The sequence below is a fragment of the Anolis carolinensis genome, chromosome 5 (genome assembly GCF_035594765.1).
Source record: "Anolis carolinensis isolate JA03-04 chromosome 5, rAnoCar3.1.pri, whole genome shotgun sequence".
In the NCBI taxonomy this organism is placed as follows: Eukaryota; Metazoa; Chordata; class Lepidosauria; order Squamata; family Dactyloidae; genus Anolis; species Anolis carolinensis.
In genome coordinates, this window is record NC_085845.1 from 45,259,722 (window position 1) to 45,281,308 (window position 21,587).

The 21,587-nt window shown below is 43.9% G+C and overlaps 2 protein-coding genes across 3 annotated transcripts; both read right to left on the reverse strand.

Moving 5' to 3' along the window:
* Positions 1–222: 222 nt before the first annotated feature.
* Positions 223–15,262, reverse strand: LOC134299132 (chromodomain-helicase-DNA-binding protein 2-like). Its single transcript, XM_062980904.1, has 6 exons — positions 13,229–15,262; positions 6,547–6,677; positions 6,074–6,173; positions 5,090–5,582; positions 3,066–4,680; positions 223–1,797 (listed from the first exon to the last, which is right to left on the reverse strand). The coding sequence occupies exons 1-4, from the start codon at positions 13,424–13,426 to the stop codon at positions 5,379–5,381; spliced, it is 633 nt and encodes a 210-aa protein (XP_062836974.1). The 5' UTR covers positions 13,427–15,262; the 3' UTR covers positions 223–1,797; positions 3,066–4,680; positions 5,090–5,378.
* Positions 15,263–17,434: 2,172 nt separating this feature from the next.
* Positions 17,435–21,258, reverse strand: LOC107982949 (chromodomain-helicase-DNA-binding protein 2). 2 transcript variants are annotated; one of them, XM_062980905.1, is made up of 4 exons: positions 19,659–21,258; positions 19,327–19,561; positions 18,288–18,409; positions 17,435–17,781 (listed from the first exon to the last, which is right to left on the reverse strand). In XM_062980905.1, the coding sequence occupies exons 2-4, from the start codon at positions 19,483–19,485 to the stop codon at positions 17,553–17,555; spliced, it is 510 nt and encodes a 169-aa protein (XP_062836975.1). In that variant the 5' UTR covers positions 19,486–19,561; positions 19,659–21,258; the 3' UTR covers positions 17,435–17,552. The 2 variants fall into 2 exon arrangements, with proteins under 2 accessions (XP_062836975.1, XP_016849689.2); XM_016994200.2 differs by having other exon boundaries at positions 19,327–21,258.
* Between the last annotated feature and the right edge of the window lie 329 nt (positions 21,259–21,587).

Below are 21,587 nucleotides of genomic sequence, written 5' to 3' on the forward strand. Positions count from 1 at the left end.
ATAATATAATAATGGGATATAATAACAGAATAGCATAATAAAATAATAATAATAGGATAATATAATAGAATAATAGAATGGAATAGAATGATATAAAATATATTAATAGGATAATATAAAATGGAATATAATAATAATAACAGAATATGCTAATAATAATAAAATAATAATATGATAATATAATAGAATAATAGTATAGAATATAATGATATAAAATATATTAATAGGGTAATATAAAATGGAATTTAATAATAACAATAATAATATAATAATATGAAAATATAATAGAATAATAATAGAATAATAATATAATGATATAATAATAATAGAAAAATATAATATAATGATTTAAAATATATTAATAGGATAATATAATAATGGGATATAATAATAGTAACAGAATATGATGATAATAATATGGCAATAGAATAATAGTATAAAATAATCAGTTTCATGGCATAGGATAGGAAGATGAGAGGAGAATCCCAATGCGTCCTGTACCTTTAAGGAGCGAAGCCTTGGGGAGGAGTGGAAAGCCCTCTTCCTTCCTTCCCTCCCACCCACCCTTGCCCTGGCTCCAGGAGCCAATCAGAAGCCTCTGGGAAGCAAGGCAGCATGGCCAGGAGGGAGACGGAAGGAAGGAAGAAATGGCAGCAGCCACGGAAGGTTCTTCAAGCCTCGGCTGGGGGACAGGCAAGGCAAGGCAGGCAGGGAGGGAGGCACAGAAAGCAAGCACTTTCCCTCCGGTGTATGAATGAGTGCTGCTTCTGCCCTGCAGCCATGCTTCCCAATGGAACTCTGCTGCAGCCTTAGTTGCCAGGTCTTACTTTCAGGGGAGGCCTTATATTTGGCAATCCCCCCAAAACCCTGCTAGGTCTTATTCTTTGGGGAGGTCTTATTTTCGGGGAAACACGGTATATATATACTCTGCTTCAGTTAACGGCTTGTGTGTTATATTGGCTCTGGTCTGTTTTTCGGGTGCTCGCGCTGCCTTGGGGTGCAACAGAGGATTTCTTAAAACAACATGGTTGTGCCACTTCTGACACCCCTGTATTACGCTTAGAAGGGCGGGCTACCCAGCTAGCCATAGAAAGATCAACGCAATACATGGCGTCTGCCCTTTTGGGCAATGCAGGGGCAGAGGCCGGTGAAATGTCAGGTACCCTCGCCAGCTTAAGGAGATAAGGCAGAGCAGGAAGACCTGTGGTAGAAGGATTCTCCTGTTGATCCGAGGGGGAAAGGGGGTCGTCCACAGGAGCAGGTGGTTTAGGAGCAGGATCATGCGCCCCATTAATGCCACAAATTCATTAAATTCTTCAGGAGGGGGAACTTCAGGATCAAAGTTCTGTACCACCCCTGGGGCCTCAGGTACACCATCAGAAGAGTCAGAGTTGTCTAACTGAACAACTAAGTCCGTGGTTTTCATGAACAAATGTTCTAAGCTCCGGACATTAGGTGGGAGGAATAGATGGTAGAGGACAGGACTGCTTTGGGGGCCACACATCGTTTTTTACTCCCAAATCTATGGCGACTCCATCTCAACTGGTCAACTGCCCAACACTCTTCCCCAACCTTTGGCTCATTGCAAACAGTGCGTGTTTAGTCTGTTCTTGGCAAAAAAGCAGAAAAGGAAAGGTCAGCTTACCCTGAGACATTCAAGTAGTTGGAAAGAGAAGGAAAGCCAAAAGAAGTTACTTTGAAAACTTGTAAGGGCTTCCTTCTACCTTCTTGCCTCCTCCTCCTCCTCTAGTGGTATGGACTTCCTATTGCTATTTATTTTTCTCTCCCACGGTTGGTCTGGAAATAATGGTACAGAAACATATAGATTGACCTTTTTCCCTCACCACATTTCCCTCACTGTATAAAAGTACAAAACCCAATAAATATTCCCCTGCCCTTTGGGTGACATGCCACATTTTCGGAGGAGAAAAGCCACAAGTTAAATTTTTTCCTTCCCAAAGAGTCTTTCTCCAAAACACACCTCTCTTCTTTTGAACACTACTCGGAAACCTTCTTCTTCCATTTGGGGAAATTTCCTTCCCCGTAATCTTTATTTAGGACTGTTTTAAATGTAATTTTTTAAAAACAAAAAACCCTTTTTTGTGTCTATTCTCTTGCGAACGGCAACATTATGGCACGGGAATACAAAATGCACCATCGTAGTAATGTTTCATGACTCAGAATGGCAGGAGAAATGTGCCAATGAACTCATTCTTTACAAAGCACATGTTTTCTCTCTCTCTCTCTCTGTCCCTGCCTTTACAGTTTTAAGTTCAGGGCAATGTGTAAGAAATTAACAAAAGAAAAACACCCAACACCAACTGCCTGATGTCTATTCAGGGGAAATACCCCAATGTCTTTTCTACCAACATAGTTCAGTGAAATGTGGCGAAATTTGGTTCCTAGAATGTGTAAGCCCATGTGTCATCCCTGAAACCCTTTCCAAACGCCGAGGGCAAAATTCTCAAAAGTTTGCACACCTTCTTCTCTGCAGGTCAATCCAACACTTAAGCCTTTTGGAAGCGGCCTTAACAAATGGTCCAAGCTTCTGCCCACTGGGCATACAGTGCATAAGTGTGTGTTGGATATGGAGCAGAGATTGTCTCTCATTTCGCAGGAAAACCGCAACTGCAACAAATTTATCCCAACCAAACCTATCGACCTTAATAAATAGCCAGTCATTGACAGAATACTTTGGAATAGCTTGATGAGTTTCCTTTTTGGATGTTTACACAAACTTTATGCTTTACACATTTTTAGCACCACTGTTATTTAGCTTATACGTAAATGATCTCCCCAAACAGCGGAAGGACTCAGAGGTACATATGCCTAAGCTGTGTAAAACACACTTTAACATCCTACTATATGCTGATGATATGATTTTATTATCATATTTGCAAGTCGGCCTACGTAGGCTGCTGAGAAGATTTAATTCTTATTGTCATAACAATGCTCTAACTATTAATAAATCAAAATCAAAAATAATGGTATTTGGCAAACGACATAGCAGACATAGATGGTTCCTGAATGGTGAACCAATAGAGCAAGTTTGCACTTTCACGTACCTGGGAATTGTTTTTTCTGAGACCGGCTCTTGGCTACCACATCATCAAAGAAGCTCAGTCAGGGCAAGAGTACGTGTAAACTAACAGCTTAAATTAACAAATCACAGCCAACCAGTATCTTTAGACCCAAGGAAATGTCAATGATGTCCCATTGAGGCACATCGCTGGTGCCCAGTTCTTCATGTCTATATGGAAGAATAAAGAGGGGAAGAAAGGGGTGGAGGTATCTTTTTTGGCATGTCCAGACAGGTCTCCAAAATTCATAAGGTCTCCGTCAATCTCCATGAAACTTATTTCTGTACTTGGTTCCTCTGAGAAATTGTAATGAAGGAGATGAGAGAAAAATGTAGGAAGAAAAACAATGGGTTTAGGGAGTGTAGTGGAGGAGTCTCTTTTTTTTTCTTTTGGGAGGCATCACGTACCAAAACAGAAGTCCTAGCAACAAAACGTCTCTGAAGCTGACAGAGGAGTCATTCAAGGCAGCTGCGTCTCCTTCCTGCTATGTCTTTTCTTCCACTTCTTTTGCTTCAAATCTTTTTCGGGGAGTCGCTTGATGCCATTTCTTTCTCTAGTTGCACTTTCAATCTTGACGGACTCCCTCAACTTTCTGCTTTCCGCTCCATCCATGTCCTCAGAAGTCACCCGTCCAAACCACATGAAATGTTCACTGGAGTCCAAGTCAGCCTTCTCAACATTCAAAAACAAAAACCGGCACTGGGAAGTCTTTCCTTCTCAATGGGCCCAGAGGCAGGCCAAGAAGCCAATGCACATCTGGCCATTGTGAGGTGAAATCCAGATGCCCCAACGACGTCCAACTTCGGTATTGCTCCCCTTCAGGAACACAGAGCCAAGAACAGCACATTCATAGTCTCTGGTTCTTTTTTAAAAATAATTTTTAAGTGCTTTTACCATAGACATACACATGAACATCAACTTGTGCGTAAACAAAAGGGTGGGGTGTGATTGGGAAAGGGAAGGCGTAACCACATACCTATAATAATGAGGACAGATAACAACACACAAGAAGAAAAGAACAAAAAAATAAAAAGAGAAAAAAATTCCTATACGTGTGTAGATTTAAAAATTACTTCCATCTCTTTGTAGGGTATGTTTAATAGAATCCAGTTCAGAATCAAATTTTCTTTTAACCATACTGTCTCAGGCGTCACCTTCCTTAGCATAGTCTCTGGTTCTGGGCATGATGAACCAGTGGGCACTGCTGCATGCCGCAGAACAAGAGAGCTCAGAGGTGGTTTTCCCTCTGGCAACATCTCATATCTGGGTTCTTGTCTTCTGGCTGCTCTAGTTATATTCAGAATTGCTCCACTGAGGTATCCTATCCAGGGAGGACCGGTGTTCGATGGAAGACTTGGCATCATGTGGAGATTTCTGTGAAGGCGGGGAGCGAGGATCGGAGACCTGGGAGTGATCAGTAGAGAACATCTGCTTATAATGACTTGACTTCTCTGGGTGGAAAGAGCGGTAGTGGTCAGAAGGCCCCTGGCCGTGGTAGCCGATGGGAGGTCGGTGGTCAGACATCCGCCTGAACTCTTGCTGGTGATAATTCTGAGAACAGAACTCTTCAGTTATTCGCAGCTTGGAATCATGGTGGTGCCTGGACAGGATAAGAGACAATCGCAGAGAGGTATCAGAAGAAGGCACTCAGCAACACGGCCCATTTTGAGGTCTTAGGAATCACGTTCCCATAAATTAGGGTTCTAGATGTTGTTGGACTGAACCTGTAGGAGTCCTGGTTAGCACCATCTGGAAGACACCCCCTGCCCTAAAAAAAGGAGGCTGGCACTTTTATAACCGAGTTTATTCATGATCTAAGCCTCAGCAACACAATTTGGGACAATATCTATTTTGACCCAACATTCCATTCAGCCTCATTTGATACAACGGCCAACAGGGTTCAGAGAGCTGTAGTCCTAAAAAGTAACTTCCCCAAGCTCTTGGAAGGGAGAGAGGACAGAAACCCTGTTGAATGCTGAATCCCAAGTACAACAGAAGTTAATACTCACCGGTCATAGTAGTCATGGTGGCCCCAGTCACTATTGTTCTGCTCATAGGGCCGCTTGCGAGAGGGGCTGTTTGGCCAGTAGCTCCCTGAGCTATGATGAAGTACCCCGCGCGGGGGGCAGTCTCCAAGGTGGTGCTCCTTGTACCAGTGTTGGTTGTATGGATGGTGCCGTTCTCCACCCCATCCTTGCATGGCATTGCCGCTATAGTTGAGCTTGTGGTCCCGGTGCCAGTCGCTTTGGTCAGCAAGAAAGAAAAGGGAAACTCTTAGAGCAATTACTGGAATGCCTTTTATTCGGGTGGCTGTAGTTGTCGCGCTGGTGCCCATGCATCTGGGAAGAATAGGGCTGTGGATGGTGGACCTTTGGAGGAGGAGGAGGAGGAGGAGGAGTGGTGTGGGGCAAGGGGGACACCACAGAATCCAGCTGGACCCAGAGGGCTCCGGGTGAAATATCTTCTTGTGCCACCGGCCTCTTCTTTCTTCTGCTGTTCCAGCTGAGAGCAAAAGGAGGCGTTGGTGACAAACATGACAGTGACCTGGCCAAAAAAGGTTTCTGGACCCTGACCAAATGACCTGAACCATAGTTGGTGGTGTTTCTATTTTTTTTTCCCCTTGATACAGTAAAACCACTGTAATCTGAACTTTAGTAGAACTTCCAAAGGCCTTGCATCCAAAGGGATACAGTTAAGTCCCTGGAATAGTTCTTTAATATTGGAACTAAAAAATACACCCTTCAAGTACTGCCTTAATCATTAAACAGGCTGGCAGTTCCAAACACACACACACACACATATATTTAAAGAGTCCCAAAAGACAAAACCTGCTCCAGGCAAACAAATGCCTGGACATTTTCCTAGAGGACATTTTTTTGTTTCTGGGATTGCCTGCTTGTTTCTCTATGCAGAAGTCTCACACCTTTGCTGCTCATTTACAAGAGTCCCTAGGGCGCGCGGCACCCTCCCCTGTTTAGATGCCTCAGTCTCACCTCCTCTTCCTGGGACCGCTTCTTGTGCACCCTCTTGTACAGCTTGTGCAGCTTCCTCGCATCACATTCCATAAACTTGGACACAAAGATCCACAGGTTCCTGAGAAATTAACGGAGTTAATTAACAGAGTTACTTTTTAGGGGTTCCCTCTCTCCCCAGTGAAAGAAGGCCTGGCTTACCCTCTCCAGAGCTTGATGTGCTCCTGCTCTGAGTAATAATAATAATAATAATAATAATAATAATAATAATAATTAATAAACTTTATTTATACCCCGCCACCATCTCCCCGTGGGGACTCGAGGAGGCTTACATGGGGCAGAGGCCCAAACAACATAGAACAAAACATAGGCAACATAATATAAATCACACTATAAAAAGATAAAACAGTAATACAATATATCAATTAAAACAAAAATACAGGATAAAAAATTGCATTTAAAACACATAAATGGTAACATCGTAATAATCGTACTCTTTCAAGCACTCAGCGATGTGGTTGCCAATCTTCAGCACGCAGCTGCGGATGTGCTCCACAAAGAGCCCTCTGTCCGGGTTGACCAGCTCCTTCAGAGCTTTCTTGACGGGCCACATCCTCTCTTTGCACTGAAAAGGAGAGCAAGCAGAGAGCACCTCTACATCTTAGCCACATGGTGGCCAAGAGTGGGATGGAAGTATAGGTTGCTTACTTGTAACCGTATTTCTTCAAGTGTTGATCTGTGAAATTTGCACATATGGTTTTCCCCAGTGCGCCTGCGCAGTTTTCGGAACCCCGTCCACTCTCCCCATGTAGTATATATGCCCATGGGTGGGGCTATGCCTCAGTTCTCCGCTGCCGACAGCAGCAGAGGCACCAAGGCATGACATCAGCAGGGTAGACTAGGCGAATGGTAGAGGTGATCCAGACAGCTAAGCATTGGGAAGTCACAGGCATGCTCAAGGCATCCTTTCTATACTTGAGAAAGAGCCTAGGTGACTTTCTGTGAGCAGTCCTGCTGATGTAAAACAATTGCATGTGTTGGCTTCGACGCGGTCTGAATTACGGCTCTTGTATATGGTCTGGTGCAGGGGTCCCCAAACTAAGGCCCGGGGGCCGGATGCGGCCCATCGAAGCTACTTATCCGGCCCCCATGGCACAAGGGCAGAAGGAGGTTGGACTAAATGACCCAAGGGGTCTCTTCTTCTCTCACAACCCCTATTATTATTATTATTATTATTATTATTATTATTATTATTATATTGTATGACACAGCAAACAAGATAGATATGCTGGATTTCGTATCACAAAATCACATTATTATTATTATTAACATTGAGGCTGGGTGGGCCATCTGTCAGGGGTGCTTTGCTAGTGCTTTTGATGCACAAAGGCAGAAGGGGATTGGACTTAATGGCCCAAGGGGTCTCTTCCAACCCTCTTTATTATTATTGTTATTATTATTATTATTATTATTATTATTATTAATAATAATAATAATAATAATAATAATAATAATAATAATAAACATTGAGGCTGGGTGGCCATCTGTCAGGGGTGCTTTGCTTGTCCTTTCGGTGCACAAAGGCAGAAAGGGATTGGACTCAATGGCCCAAGGGGTCTCTTCCAACCCTCTTTATTATTATTATTATTATTGTTAATAATAATAATAATAATAATAATAATAATAATAATAATAATAATAATAATAAACATTGAGGCTGGGTGGCCATCTGTCAGGGGTGCTTTGCTTGTCCTTTCGGTGCACAAAGGCAGAAGGGGATTGGACTCAATGGCCCAAAGGGTCTCTTCCAACCCTCTTTGTTGTTGTTGTTGTTGTTGTTATTATTATTATTATTGCTCGGTGGCTAACTATAGTCCGGCCCTCCAACGGTCCGAAGGATCATGAACCGGCCCCCCGTTTAAAAAGTTTGGGGACCCCTGGTCTGGTGGATGAACGGCATAAGCACTTTGCATTGTTTTAAACTTTGTATATTGTATTTTATGACTGTTTAACTGTTTTAACGTTTTAGTTCATTGTATAACAGTGTAATGGCATCAATTGCCACTTGTAAGCCACCCTGAGTCCCCTCGAGTGAGAAGGGCGGGGTATAAATAATTGAAATAAATAAATAAATAAATTGCGCTCTCTTGACATCTAGGGAGTGGAGGGACACCTCCAAGGGTGTGGATGGATTAGGGAAAAAGGCGGGCAACACAATGTCCTGACACATGTGAAAATGAGATACCACTTTGGGCAGAAAGGAAAACATCCATCCGGAGGGTTACTTTATCATCTGAAAATCTAATGTAAGGGGCGTCTGCTCGCAGGGCAGCAATCTCATTCGCTCGTCTGGCAGAGGTGATTGCCACCAAGAATGCAGTCTTCCAGGAAAGGTGGGCCAGGTTGCTGGACACCATCGGCCTCAAAGGGAGGTCTCGATAATTGTGACAAAACTAGCTCTAAACTCCATGATGGAGGAGGCAGGGAACTGGGTGGATGAATGTTCTTGTATCCCTTCAGGAATAAGTGGAGTAGAGTATCCTGAAAAAGAGACGGTTTTCCTGCCTTTCTTCTAAACCAGGACAAGGCAGCTGCATAGCATTTGATTGATGACAGCGACATGTGCTTGGAAGAGACGGCGTCGGAGAGGTGGGCTGTGGCCTGATCCTCCATGTTGTCAGTCGGAGGGACACCACATCTGGGTGCATGATTAGGCCACCCTAAACTGTGAGAAGGTCTGGGCTGCTTCTGAGTCAGATGTAATCGTTTTGTGACACTTTCAGGAGAGTCGCGAACCAGGGCTGCCGGGGCCACCAGGGAGTGATCAGGATACAGTCTGTTTTGTCGGAGACAATCTTGCCCACAACCCTGGACAAGAGTGGAAGCGGTGGAAATGCATATAGGAGTTCTGGCACCCATGAGAACAGGCAGGCGTCTCCCAAACAGCCTGGGGATGCATGAGGGTGCATCCATGTGCAGAACCGAGGGCACTGTGCATTCTCAGGTGAGGCGAAGAGGTCTACATTGGGGGTTCCCCACCAGCGAGTGATGAACCTGAACTCTCTGTGATGGAGACGCCACTCGTGATTGCTCAGTGTCGATCTGCTCAGGGAGTCCGCCAACACATTGTCCACCCCTGGCAGATGGATTGCTATTGGGGAGATGTTCCTTCGAATGCAGCACTCCCAAATTCAGGACGCAATGGAGAGGAGAGACAGTGAATGTGTCCCTCCCTGCTTGTTTATGTAGAACTTTACCGTTGTATTGTCTGTGACCAGCTGGATCACCTGGTTCTCGACAAGGCAGGCAAAGGACTTGAGGGCTTTCTCTACAACCAGGAGTTTGAGCACATTGATGTGGTGCTCCAGTTCTGCTCGTGACCAGTGACCATGGGCAGTCAGGCCCTGAAGGTGTGCACCCCACCCCAGGGAAGACGTGTCTGTTGTCAACGAGAGAAACGGAGGTGAGGACGTGAATGGGAGGCCCGAGCAAACATTGTACCTCCTTGTCCACCATGAGAGGGACTTCAAGATGGCTCGGGGAGGAACTAGGATGTGGCCTTGGTGGTCGCAGAGTGGGATGAATTTGTGGACAAACCAGTTCTGGAAGGGCCTTAGGCGAAGACGGGCAAACGCGGTGACGTTTGTGGTTTGTGGTAGATTGGATTGACAATGCAGTAGTTCAGCCATAATGAATCTTTCTTCTGGCAAGAAGGCTTTTTGGGCATTTGAGTCTATAATAGCCCCAATAAAATCGATGTGTTGGGTGGGAGACAGATGGGATTTCTCCTGATTGACAATAAGGCCGAGGGTCTGTAGGAAAGATAAAGTGAAACGAATGTCAGATTCTAATTGGTGTGTTGAATCTGCAGTTAAAAGCCAGTCATCCAGATAAGGAAAAATTATAATACAGTGCTGACGTAGATAGGCCGCCATCACTGACATGCATTTAGTAAAGACCCTTGGGGCCATAGAGAGGCCAAATGGTAAAACATTATAAGTGTAGTAACGGTTTCCCACTGCAAAGCTATTTACGGTGGTCCTCCCTAATAGAAATGTGGAAGTAAGCATCTTTGAGGTACACAGCGGCCAACCAGGCCCCTTTCCTAATGAAAGGGAGGATCGTAGAGAGCGTCACCATACAAAACTTACGTGGCTTAATGAAATGGTTGATACCACGCAAGTCCAGGATAGGGAGAAAGGCCCCCACCTCGCTTGGTGACTAAGAAGTAGCGGGAAAAATAAGCAAGGTGAACTTGGTGAGGTGGGATTGGGGAAATGGCCCCTTTTTCTATTAGGGACGATACCTCCTCAAGGAGCACGTCTGAAGGTGGGGTGGCGCAGATGCATCCTACGGGTGGAAGAGAGAAGAACTCTATGGAGTAACCCTTTTCCATGATGTTCAGAACCCATGCATCTGATGTAATTTGTTGCCACATGCTAAGGTAAGGTGAAAGTCTATCAAGGTATAGGGGGCAATCATTCGGGGAAAAAGAATGTGGAGGAGAAACCGAATCAAAGGCTAACTGGGCCGCAAATTGAACTGGGGAGAGACAACTGGGTGAAGAAAGGGCTGGGCTAAAAGCGCCATCTTTGTTATCTGCCGGTTTTGGCCCACGGTACTGACCCTTAGGGGTAAGGGGCGGCTTGCGGGTTCCTGTGGAGGTAGGTTGTTGGCGCTGTCTTCCCCGAGAGAATGACAGGCTATAACGTCTCCAGTAGTATTGAGATTGGTAGCACCAACGCAGGTAAGAGTTGTTGGTAAGAGTAGGGATGATAAGGCTGCTGGCTGTATTTGTTAATGGTCTCTTTCATTTTATGGGAGTGCTCAAGTTGGATGTCTGTCTCTGGGTTGAATAGGCTCACTCCATCCATTGGCAAATCTTTGATGAGGGAGCGGGCTGACGAGGATAGTGTGGCGGCCCTCTGTGTCTACACAGAGCAACAGCCTCTGCCAGGAGCTTTCAGAAAGCATCGGCGGTGTTTTTTGCCAGGTCCTTTTGGAGGCTCGCTAGTAAAAGTGCTTCTTGTTTGAATAACTTGGTCAGGGTTTGCTCACTGGGGGAAAGAGAGTCTAAGAAAGGCCCCATTTTGTTCCAAAGGTAGTTTTGGGAGACACTCATATAGACACCATAGTGGGCTATTCTAGCAAATAGACAAGCGGAGGAATAAAACTTTTTTGTCATAGCATCAAGCTTTTCCCCTTCCCTATTGGAGGGAGTAAGCTGTATCCTCTGGGTTGGTTTTGGCTGAGCTTCCTTTACAACTGAGTTGACATTAGGCATTTTCGCGAGCCAAGAAGCCACAGATAAGTCAACCTTGTATAGGTTTTCAGCCCTCTTGGGAGTAGCTAGCACCAATGATGGCGCTGTGCCAACAGTTTTGATGACCTGTAGTAAGTAGGGTAAGGATGAGAGCGCCGCAGGCATCGGCGTTTGTTGCTCTGAGGAAGAAAAACATGGATCTTCCACCACATTAGTGGTCTTTGGTGTTTGCAGATTGAGGGCCCTTGAAAGCCTGATTAGGAGAGCAGTGATGTTGCGAAACTCCTCAATATGCTAGGGATCCTGCTCTGCTTCCGTTTGTGGCAAAGAAAGGGAAGCATTATCCTCTACAGATGGGTCCACATCCCCTTCGTCTGCCACACCATGGGCAGGAGTAGATTGGCCCTGGGCTTGCCCTCCCTCGTAACTTCTGGAGACTGTCCCGGTATTGGGAAGGGCAGCTCTCCACGGTTCCGATGGTAATCAAAATAAAGGTAAGGGGAGGCACAGCCAGGGAATGGAGGGGGGAAATAAAAGAAATTGGGGTAACGATAGTAGGAACCGTGGCCAGGAGAGATAAAGCATGAGTAAAGGGACGCCCTAGAAGGGCTCCTCAAATGCGAGCCCCAGGAGTCGATGGAGGGGGTTCGCTCATGGTATCGAGTCTTCGTTGCGGTACAAGGCTGCCGCTCGCTGCTGCGGCCTTGCCACTAGCTCCTGCTGCCCTCTACCCCTGGTGTCGAGAGGGGCTGAGGGTAACGCATCGTTTGTGGGAGGGAGGACCCCACACTGTGAGCGGGATCCTCGGGCACAGCCGTGCCGTCCGCTCCCTCTAGGACCTGGGTGGACTTGGGGCAGAACTTCCTCAACAGAGGGTGAAACTGGAGAGCCTCGGTCCCGAGGCGCTTCTCCGTCAGCTGGAATCCTTGACGGGGGACTCAGAGGCCTTTCGCCAGTGAGTTGCCTCCCTTTTCTGAGTTTCTTGTGCCCTTCTTTAGACTTAGCCTCTTTATGCAATTTTGCAAGTTTGGGCTTTTTCTTAGGAGCCTCCGCCAGTTGATAATCAGGGCCAGCAAATTCCCCTTCGGCAGGGAGAGGGCTCTGGGAGCTCTGGGATTCCATAGAGGGAGGGGGAGGGAGAAGCCCGGAACATGGCCGTTTGGAGGCGTGTGCTGAATCTGGCGCCAGGGCCTGTTTGTAAAGAACAGCCTTGAGACGAGCCTCCCTATTGCAGTGTGCCTGGGGGGTAAACCCTTGGCAAATCGGGCAGGTTTGAGGGACATGGCCCTCTCCCAGGCACAGAAGGCACATGCTGTGGCCATCGGAGTCGGGCAGTTTAGCCCCACAGGCCCCACATTTTTTAAAATACAAAGTAGACATGGTCTGGCCTGAATCGTTGTACCCGGTCACAGAGAGTGATCGTAGATGTCCGGGTCAGAGAGGTAGGTAGCAAAGAAGCCAAAAACATAGTTAAAAACAGTCCATGGTCAAAAGCCGTTAATTCAAAGCCATTAGGAGTTGATTAATAGAATAGCTATAAAGTTCCTACTGACTGCTGTCGCGCGGAAAGAAATGAAGCGTAGCCCCGCCCACGGGCATATATAGTACATGGGGAGAGTGGGCGGGGCTTCCGCCAAAATGTTTCACTTAAAGGCTTCTAGGCACACTGTGGAAAAACCAAATCGTGCACATTTCACAGACAACACGTACAAGAAGTTGGGGTTATTTTTTAACCTTCCTATTCCATTACTATTTCCTATATTTGGCTCATGAGAGAAGGAGCCTTAAATGGTTAAAGTCAGAAGGCAGCACAAGTTCCAAATTCCTCCATGTCTCAAACTCCCAAGATCTTGGAAGTCAGCGCCTTCTACTTGCTTCCCTCACTATCCATATTCAGTGAGAGGAAAACCTACTATGGTGAAGGTCTCCTGGTCTAAGTCTTCCTCTTCGCTGATCGGGACGGGCTCTTTCTTTTGCTTTTTCTTGGCAGGACTCTTATCCCGTGCATCTTCCTGGAAGGAGAGGAAGGAAGAAGCCCAGGGTACATTGCAATTGTGATGCAAGGAAATCCAATACACCTTTCTATGAAAAATCCCATAGGAAGGAACCATCAAGTCAAAGCAGCATCAAACTACAACAACATAGTATTGACCCACTCCGTGGTTATCCTACTCCTCTCAATTCTCACTAGATGTCGCATGATACTAAGTGAGACCATGGGTCCAACTATTTTGTCATAATTTACAATTGCCTGGTAGAAGCGCTTCATAATTTCAAGCTGAAGTCTTCTCCAGAACTATTTAGAGAAGCCAGAGCTTGAAACAGTTAACCAGTGCCCCACCATTGAGTTGCACCCCTTGGCAAAAATAAAATGGTTGTCACAACCTCTGAGGATGCCTGCCACAGATGTGGGTGAAACATCAGGAGAGAATGCATCTGGAACATGGCCATATAGCCCGGAAAATGCACAACAACCCATTTTCTCCTGACATATTGCCCACATCTATGGCAGGCATCCTCAGACCCCTCTAACAACCACCATATCCGACAACATAGTGAAGCCACTGAAACCTACCAGTATGTGGACAATTTCAACAGAAAGGAGGAAACCATGCAAATGAACACAATCTGGCTACCAGGACAGTAAATCAGGGAAGTCAATAAAGAACAACACTCAGAAAACAGTGGAATTCCAGACAGGAAACAATCCGGGCCAGCTAACACCTCCCGACAAAGGATTCCCCTAGGCAGGAAGCAGCCAGGCTTTGAAACTACAAAGCCATTCAATGCTAATCAAGGTGGCCAATTGCAACATTCACATTTGCCTCAAACAGACAAGAGTTCTTTCTCTCACCCTGGACATTATTCTGCAGATATATAATACTGTGATATGGCCTAAGGGCTAATCAATAAATGTACTACTAATATATAAACCCCACTTGCCTAATTTCCAATAGACCTCAAAACCCCTGAGGATGTCTGCCATAGATTTGGGCAAAGTGTCAGGATAGAATGCTTCTGAGACATGGTCCTACAGCCAGGAAAACTCACAGCAACACAGTGATTCTGCCATGAAAGACTTCAATAACATATCCCTGGGTTTTCTTGGCAGGATTTTTTCATTGCAAATTTCCTATGAGGATGACATTGAATGACTTGTCCAAAGTCACCCAATGAGTTGCTATGACCAAAACAAATGGGGATTTGAGCCCTGGTCTTCTTGCAACCTAATCCAACAACCAAGCCATTATATTAGAGCTCTCTGTTCTTTCAGCACAGCATCTAAAATCTTGAAAGAAGTCACATTCAAGATCTGGAAAAGGCCAGCAAACAACCTCCAAAAAGATAAGGAAGGCCAAGTGAAATTAGGGGGGGGGGGAGGGGGGGGAAATCCGCTATGATTTGGAAAATTATTTTTGGGCATCTTCTTGATAGGTTTCCTTGAACTGCTTCCCTAATCATATCTTTGGTGAAAGGTTACAACCATAGGGAAGAGAATGGGAATATGCATAGGAATGTTATACATGGGATGTTCAAATTGGGCTGTTTTCAAAATTGGTGTATGATGTTTTTACTTGACTATGTATTTTATGTGTTGATGTAGAGTCTCACTTATCCAAGCTAAACGGGCTGGCAGAACCTTGGATAAACAAATATCTTGGATAATAAGGAAGGATTAAGGAAAAGCCTATTAAACATCAAATTAGGCTATGATTTTACAAATTACGCACCAAAACATCATGTTATACAACAAATTTGACAGAAAAAGTAGTTCAATACGCAATAATGTTATGTTGTAATTACTATATTTAAGCATTTAGCACCAAAATATCATGATATATTTAAAACATTGACTACAAAAATGCCTTGGATAATCCAGAACCTTGGATAAGCGAGTCTTGGATAAGTGAGACTCTACTGTATATGTAATTGTGTCATTTAATCCTTTGCACGTCGCTTTGAATCCCACCCATGGGAAAAAGTGGGATAGAAATGAATTAATAATAATAATAATAATAATAATAATAATAATAATAATGTGCATCAACATCTACATGGGATGTTAAAAGTGTTTCCTTCCTCTTTTCAAATATTCAAACTTGCGGTCATCCAAAGAAACTGGCATTTTTGGGGCAACCAAAAAAAGAAGCAGCAGAAATCCACACTGCACATTGTGAATTTAATTTAGCTTTAATCTGGATTTTAAAAGAGCTATCCAAGGTGCTGAGCCCTGGTTCCAAAATAGGTTCATTACCTTGGACAGTTTAAACTAAAATTCAGAGTAGATTCACCAAACCCATTTAAGAGTCATCACCAATGCCTGAAAACACTGATAAGCCACCAACCTCCTTTTTATTGTTAGCATTTCTATATTATCTTTTACAACTCATTAGGATAAATTGACACCTTTTCCTTTTACTCGCATATTCATTACAAAGCCTTTCATTCCTTTCCACATAACAATATTTTTCTTATTTAATTCTAAAATCTCCTTGAATCCCACTCCCAAGCAAAAGGTGGGAGAGAATTGAAGAATTTAGTAACACATAAATGAAGAGTAAGGAGAAAGCTGCCAAAGCAAAGCTCATCCCATTTAAAAACAGTAGTAGGTCCCATTTTAACAACACTTACCATGACTAAGAAATCGGCAGAGAAGTCAAGAGAACAGTGGAAATGGCAAATATGTCTGGAACTGAAGAGATGTCTTGTCAAGACCTCAGTCTCTCACTCAAAATCTCTCAACCACAAACAACCACCACAAGGGATCTCCTCAATCGACCACCTCAACCGATCACTGCAACTCACCACCTCAACTGACCAGCCACCTTTCCCAACATTCTCTCTGATCTCCAAGGAAACAAAACAAACAATGTCCATTCTACTCGGCCACATCTGGCCAATCACGTCCCTTGCGATGTTTTGAACTGTGTTTTGAAAAGCTACCAGTTTCAACTAAGCTGTCCTGGATTCCAATCCAACAGCAGGGATTGGGATGCCAGGACATTTTCCTAGAGGACATGTTTCTTGCTTCTGGGATCACCTGCTTGTTTCTCTATGCAGAAATCTCACACATTTGCTGCTCATTTGCTCATTTGGGAATGAGCTCATTTGCTCATTCCCAAAGGTCTGTGGCACCCTCTCCTGTTTAGATGCCTCCCTCTCACCACCTCTTCCTGGAACTGCTTCTTGTGTGCCATCTCGTACAGCTTCCTCGCATTACAAACTTGGACACAAAGATCCACAGGTTCCTGGAGAAACTAAAAAGGAGTGTTTCCCCTCAGTGCTTGCCAGCGGTTCCCTCTTGCATCCCTTCAGCCCAGTGACGGAAGGCCTGGCTTACCTTCTCCAGAGCTTGATGTGCTCCTGCTCAGAGTACTCTTTCAAGCACTCGGAGATGCGGTCTGCTCCAACTGTTCCTGCACAGAAAGCCCCCTTTTCAGTTTTTCCAGCTACTTCAGAGCTTTTTTGATGGGCCGTATCCTCTCTTTGCACTGAAAAGCAGAGCAAGCAGAGAGCAACGCTAAATCTTAGCCACATAGTGGCCAAGAGTGGGATGGAAGGAGCCGGGGTTATTTTTCAACCTTCCTATTCCATTGCCGTTTCCTATGTTTTGCTCATGAGAGAAGGAGCCTTAAGTGGTTAAAGTCAGAAGGCAGCACAAGTTCTAAATTCCTCCATGTCTTAAACTCCCAAGGTCTGGGAAGTCGGCGCTTTCTACTTGCTTCCCCTTATTATCCATATTCAGTGAGAGGAAAATCTACTATGCTGAAGGTCTCCTGGTCCAAGTCATCCTCTTTGTCTTTGCTGATCGAGATGGGCTCACTCCTGGCTGTAATGTGAACAGGGCCCTGAGGCCGCTTGCCTTTCTTTACTGATTTGGACTCACTGCCCTTCAGCTGCAAAAGAAAAAAACGACGCCGGTGAGTCCTAAAGCAAAATCAGGGACAAGACCGAATTTCACCCTGATGCAAAAAAATAGCAGAAGATGGAGCCTTAACTCTGCTTGGTGGAATTCCCATTCTATTAAAAAATAAAACAAGTCCCCTTCCGGGGATATATAATAATAATAATAATAATAATAATAATAATAATAATAATAATAATAATAATAAATCCCCAGCCCCTTATAGTTATGAAGATACCACTTTAAAGACCAGAAAGGACCTTCCAGCCATGGAGGTTTGGTAACCCCAATGCCAAGCATAAGCAGTTCTGCGCACAGCTTGTAAAAGCTTTTCAACGGTTAGAGGCTGGCTGGGAGATTCTGGGAGCTGTCGTCCAAAAGTAACTTTTCCTAAGTTCTGGTTCTATGTGAGCTGCAGATAATACTTTCTTTTTTGTCCTTGGCTTTCTTTCTCTCCTTCTCAATCTCCTTTTCTTTCTTGAGGGATGCCACTTTGTCTTTGTTCTCCTTATTCTCTTTCTTCTGCTTTTTCTTCTCACAGCTCTTATCCAATCCATCCTCCTGGAAGAAGAGGAAAAAAGGAGCACATGTTAAATTGGGATTGTGATTCAAGGAAATTCAACACTCCTTTCTAAACTCCTTGCTCTATGAAAAATCCCATAGGAAACCACCACAGTGACATAGTATCGATCCACTCTGTGGTCATCCTCTCAACTCTCACTAGATGTCGCATGATACTGAGACAATTGTCGTCATTATCTATTGCCTGGTAGAAGCACTTCATAATTTCAAGCTGGAGTCTTTTCCAGAACTATTCAGAGAAGCCATAGCTCGAAACAGTGAGCCAATGTCCCACCATTGAGTTGTGCCCCTTGGCAAAGAAATGGTTGGCACAATATGGCTCAGATATACTCCCCCCCCCCAATGGATCTGTCTCTTGGATCCTCTCAGATGTCCTGTACCAGCTCTTTCCAAAGGTCAGATGCTGTCCAATACTGCTGCTACTGATTGCTTTTATTGAACAGTGACAGGATAAGCCACGGTGGTGGGACCTGGCTGTGTTTTACCTTGACCTCGCCTTCTTCCGATTGTCCGAATGCCCAGGAGAGGCTTCGCTCCTGTGCTCATCCCTGCCTTTGGGAGACTTGTTGTCCTTCTTTGCACAGGGCTTCCGCTTTCTCACCTTGACCTATGGGAGGGAAGAAGCCCATTTAGGGAGGGCAGTGTGACCTAGGAAGTATCCCATCCAGGTGGGAGCATTGGATCATGCCTTCTGTGCATCGTAGGAATCCTTGCAAGCCTTCTACACATTGATATGATTACACTATATAACACAATTTTTGTTCCTGGGTTATACATGTCACTTCCTAATTGGTTCGACCATTAAAAAATGGGAAAACTGTATTAAACTGCAAAATTTTTGTGTTCACAGGTGGGACAGCCTGCTATAGAACGTTTTAAATTATGCATTCTAACGCTGTATGCTTAAGTTTTGCTTTGTGGAAATATGTTTTGATATATGTATTTTATGGAGAGTTTTAAAACATGAGGAACTGTATTAAGGGGACACGGCATTAGAAAGGTTGAGAACCATTGTGTTACATAGTGTTATTGACATATTTAATAAATATGTTTGCTCAAATAATCTCTAGGTCTGACAAGGCAATTCTATGGTCAGGTTCCACCTGAAATTGACATTACAGAATCTAGATTGCTAGAAAAATATTAAAAAGGAAACAGGTTTTCTTTTAATTTGCAGTTTTCCCAGTTTCATAGAGGTCCCATACTCCTCACCCCATTGAAAATCAATTGATCTGTATGAGTCAAAGACCCTCTAGTTCAAGGTGTTCCCAACCAAATATTGGGATACCAGGCCCACAATTTGTAGTCGACACAGCCAAACAGCATGTGAGTTGGTTCCGATGGTAACTGTGGTCCAATACATTGGAGTTCAAAGACTGACCATTATATTGCTGGTTGCTCTGTTGTAAGAGGATCCAATAGCAGTTTTTCTCCTACTCGTTCCATAATACAGCATGCCAGAATCAACAATGAGAAACAACAAGGTGCATTTTCAGCAGCACACTGATCTAAAGCTTCCTGTACCTTGTCAGTGAATTTCAGCTCTGGGTCCAATTTGATGAACTCCCAGTTCCGATAGCCATACTCGTAAACTCCCAGCAGCAAATGCGAATCATCCTCTAAGCCCCATTCAACATCGAAATGGGCAGCTTTGGCTTGACAATTCAGAAGAAACATGGACATTTGAGCAAAGAAGAAGAAAATGGATGAGAAGCTGCCTCTTCCCCACCATGGTGGTTCCTTCCTAATGGCTGGGTAACTATGGGATAAAAGTGTCACCAGAATGTTTTAAGCAAGGTCAGCTCCCACTTAAATGCTTTCTTTATATACAAAGCCCACATTCACCTGGCCCTCACCTCTCAGTCAGTGGGAATGGTGTGGTGCAGCATCGCAACAGTCTCTTCGTGTTGGATGATGGCTTTAACGTTCACCTGAATCCCAGAAATCCTGATGGTGGGATCGCTCCTCTTCCCTGGTCCTTTTCCTGGTGGACAAAGAAAAAAGAAAAAGCAAATGCGGTCAGGAAACTGGCAACAAATGTTCTAAATTTAGGATTCTCAGAAAATAATTGAGCCTTTGCTTACTTTATTGGGTTATCTTTCAGCTGCTCTTCATACTCCTGCATAGCCAGGGCATATCTGTTATGGAGAAGCTCCCCCAAACTCCTCAGATCAGGCCCCAACTTGTCCACCAGCTCCGCATCTCAGGCAACGCTCTCTCAGATGTCCTGCACCAGCTCTTTCCAAAGGTCATATGCCCTCTAATAATGCAGCTACTGATTGCTTTTACTGAACAGCAACAGAACAAACAACAGTGGTGGGACCTGAAGGTTGACAAAATTGAAGGAAAAGTTGATACGGTTTATCAGCTTCTTTGCACAGTCTGCATTTTGGGCCATCAGCTGATTTTTTTTTTGATTTTGGCCTTGATTGTATTTGTTCTGTTGGCTTGCTCCTGGGCTACAAGAATCAGGCCTTCTGTCTCCTTCTTCCCTGTACCATTCGTAAGTCATAGCCAGGTCTTCTCCTTATTAACCTTTCCTTCAATTTTGTCAAGGAATTGTCCATGCAATGCTTTGTCGTGCCAGATGTCAGCTCTAGTTTGTAGTGCAGTCTTCTTGTACTGGTTCCTTGTCTGCTGTGCTTTGAGAAGTTTCTGATTTTTGACATCAATCAAAGCAGGTTCTTCACTTTTCTTTACATATTCTGCCAGGTCATGTTCTTCTTCTTTGACTGCTTGGTTTACTTGTAAAAGTCCTCTGCCACCAGATCTTCTAGGCAGATATAGCCGGTCATGACTGCAAGGATGCAGTGAATTATGAATTGTCATAAGTTTTCTTGTTTTTCTGTCCAAATTGTCCAGCTCCACCTGCGTCTTTATGATGCCAGCAGTATATCTTATGACAGGTATGGCCCAGGTGTTTATGGCCTCAATAGTATTGCCTCCATTGAGCTTGCTTTTGAGAATTTTTCTGACTCTTTGTGTGTATTTTTTGCTGATGATAGTTTTCACATGTTCATGTTTGATGTTGTCCAGCTGTAGTATGCTCAGATATTTATAGGCTTCTGGCTGGTGACACTTTATCGTTTAGCCATTAGGCATATTTATGCCTTCACTTTCAATTATTTTTCCCTTCTTCAATACCACTCTCATCATCATCATCATTACTTCTACTTCTACTACTACTACTACTACTACTATTATTATTATTTTGAGATTGTTGTATACATACTGGCTCTGTATGGCATGATGATGATGACGATGACGATGATAAATCTTTTTATCACCCGCCTTTTCCCCTCACGGGACCCAAAGCAGCTTACATCATATGAAAATCACATAACAATCAGAGTACATCAACAATATAAGCATAATAAAATAAACAAATTAAGAAAAACAACTACAATATACATTAAAAATTCATGTGGCAATAATAACAATAATAATAACAATTCCTTTGAGGTGGTTGCATATAGACTGGTTCTATATTGCATAATAATAATAATAATAATAATAATAATAATAATAATAATAATAATAATAATTTTGAGGTGGCTGCATATAAACTGGCTCTATATTGCAGAATTATAAAATACTATTATTATCATCATCATCATCATCATCATCATTAGATGGTTACATATAGACTGGCTCTATACTGCAGGATAATAATAATAATAATAATAATAATAATATTTTGAGATGGTTGCATATAGGGTGGCTCTACAGTAAAAGTAAAGGTTTCCCCCTGAGATTAAGTCTAGTCGTATCTTACTCTGGGTGGT

Coding starts and splice junctions, on each gene's coding strand:
- LOC134299132 (XM_062980904.1), bottom strand. CDS start 13,426: ATGGTTCCTTCCTATGGGATTTTTCATAGAAAGGTGTATTGGATTTCC. Junction 6,174..6,546: donor ATCGCTGAGTGCTTGAAAGA/GTACGATTATTA, acceptor TTAATTTCTCAG/GAACCTGTGGATCTTTGTGT. Junction 5,583..6,073: donor AGCGGTCCCAGGAAGAGGAG/GTGAGACTGAGG, acceptor TTTTGCTCTCAG/CTGGAACAGCAGAAGAAAGA.
- LOC107982949 (XM_062980905.1), bottom strand. CDS start 19,485: ATGTCCATGTTTCTTCTGAATTGTCAAGCCAAAGCTGCCCATTTCGAT. Junction 18,410..19,326: donor AGCTGAAATTCACTGACAAG/GTACAGGAAGCT, acceptor TCCCTCCCATAG/GTCAAGGTGAGAAAGCGGAA. Junction 17,782..18,287: donor CGGAAGAAGGCGAGGTCAAG/GTAAAACACAGC, acceptor CTCTTCTTCCAG/GAGGATGGATTGGATAAGAG.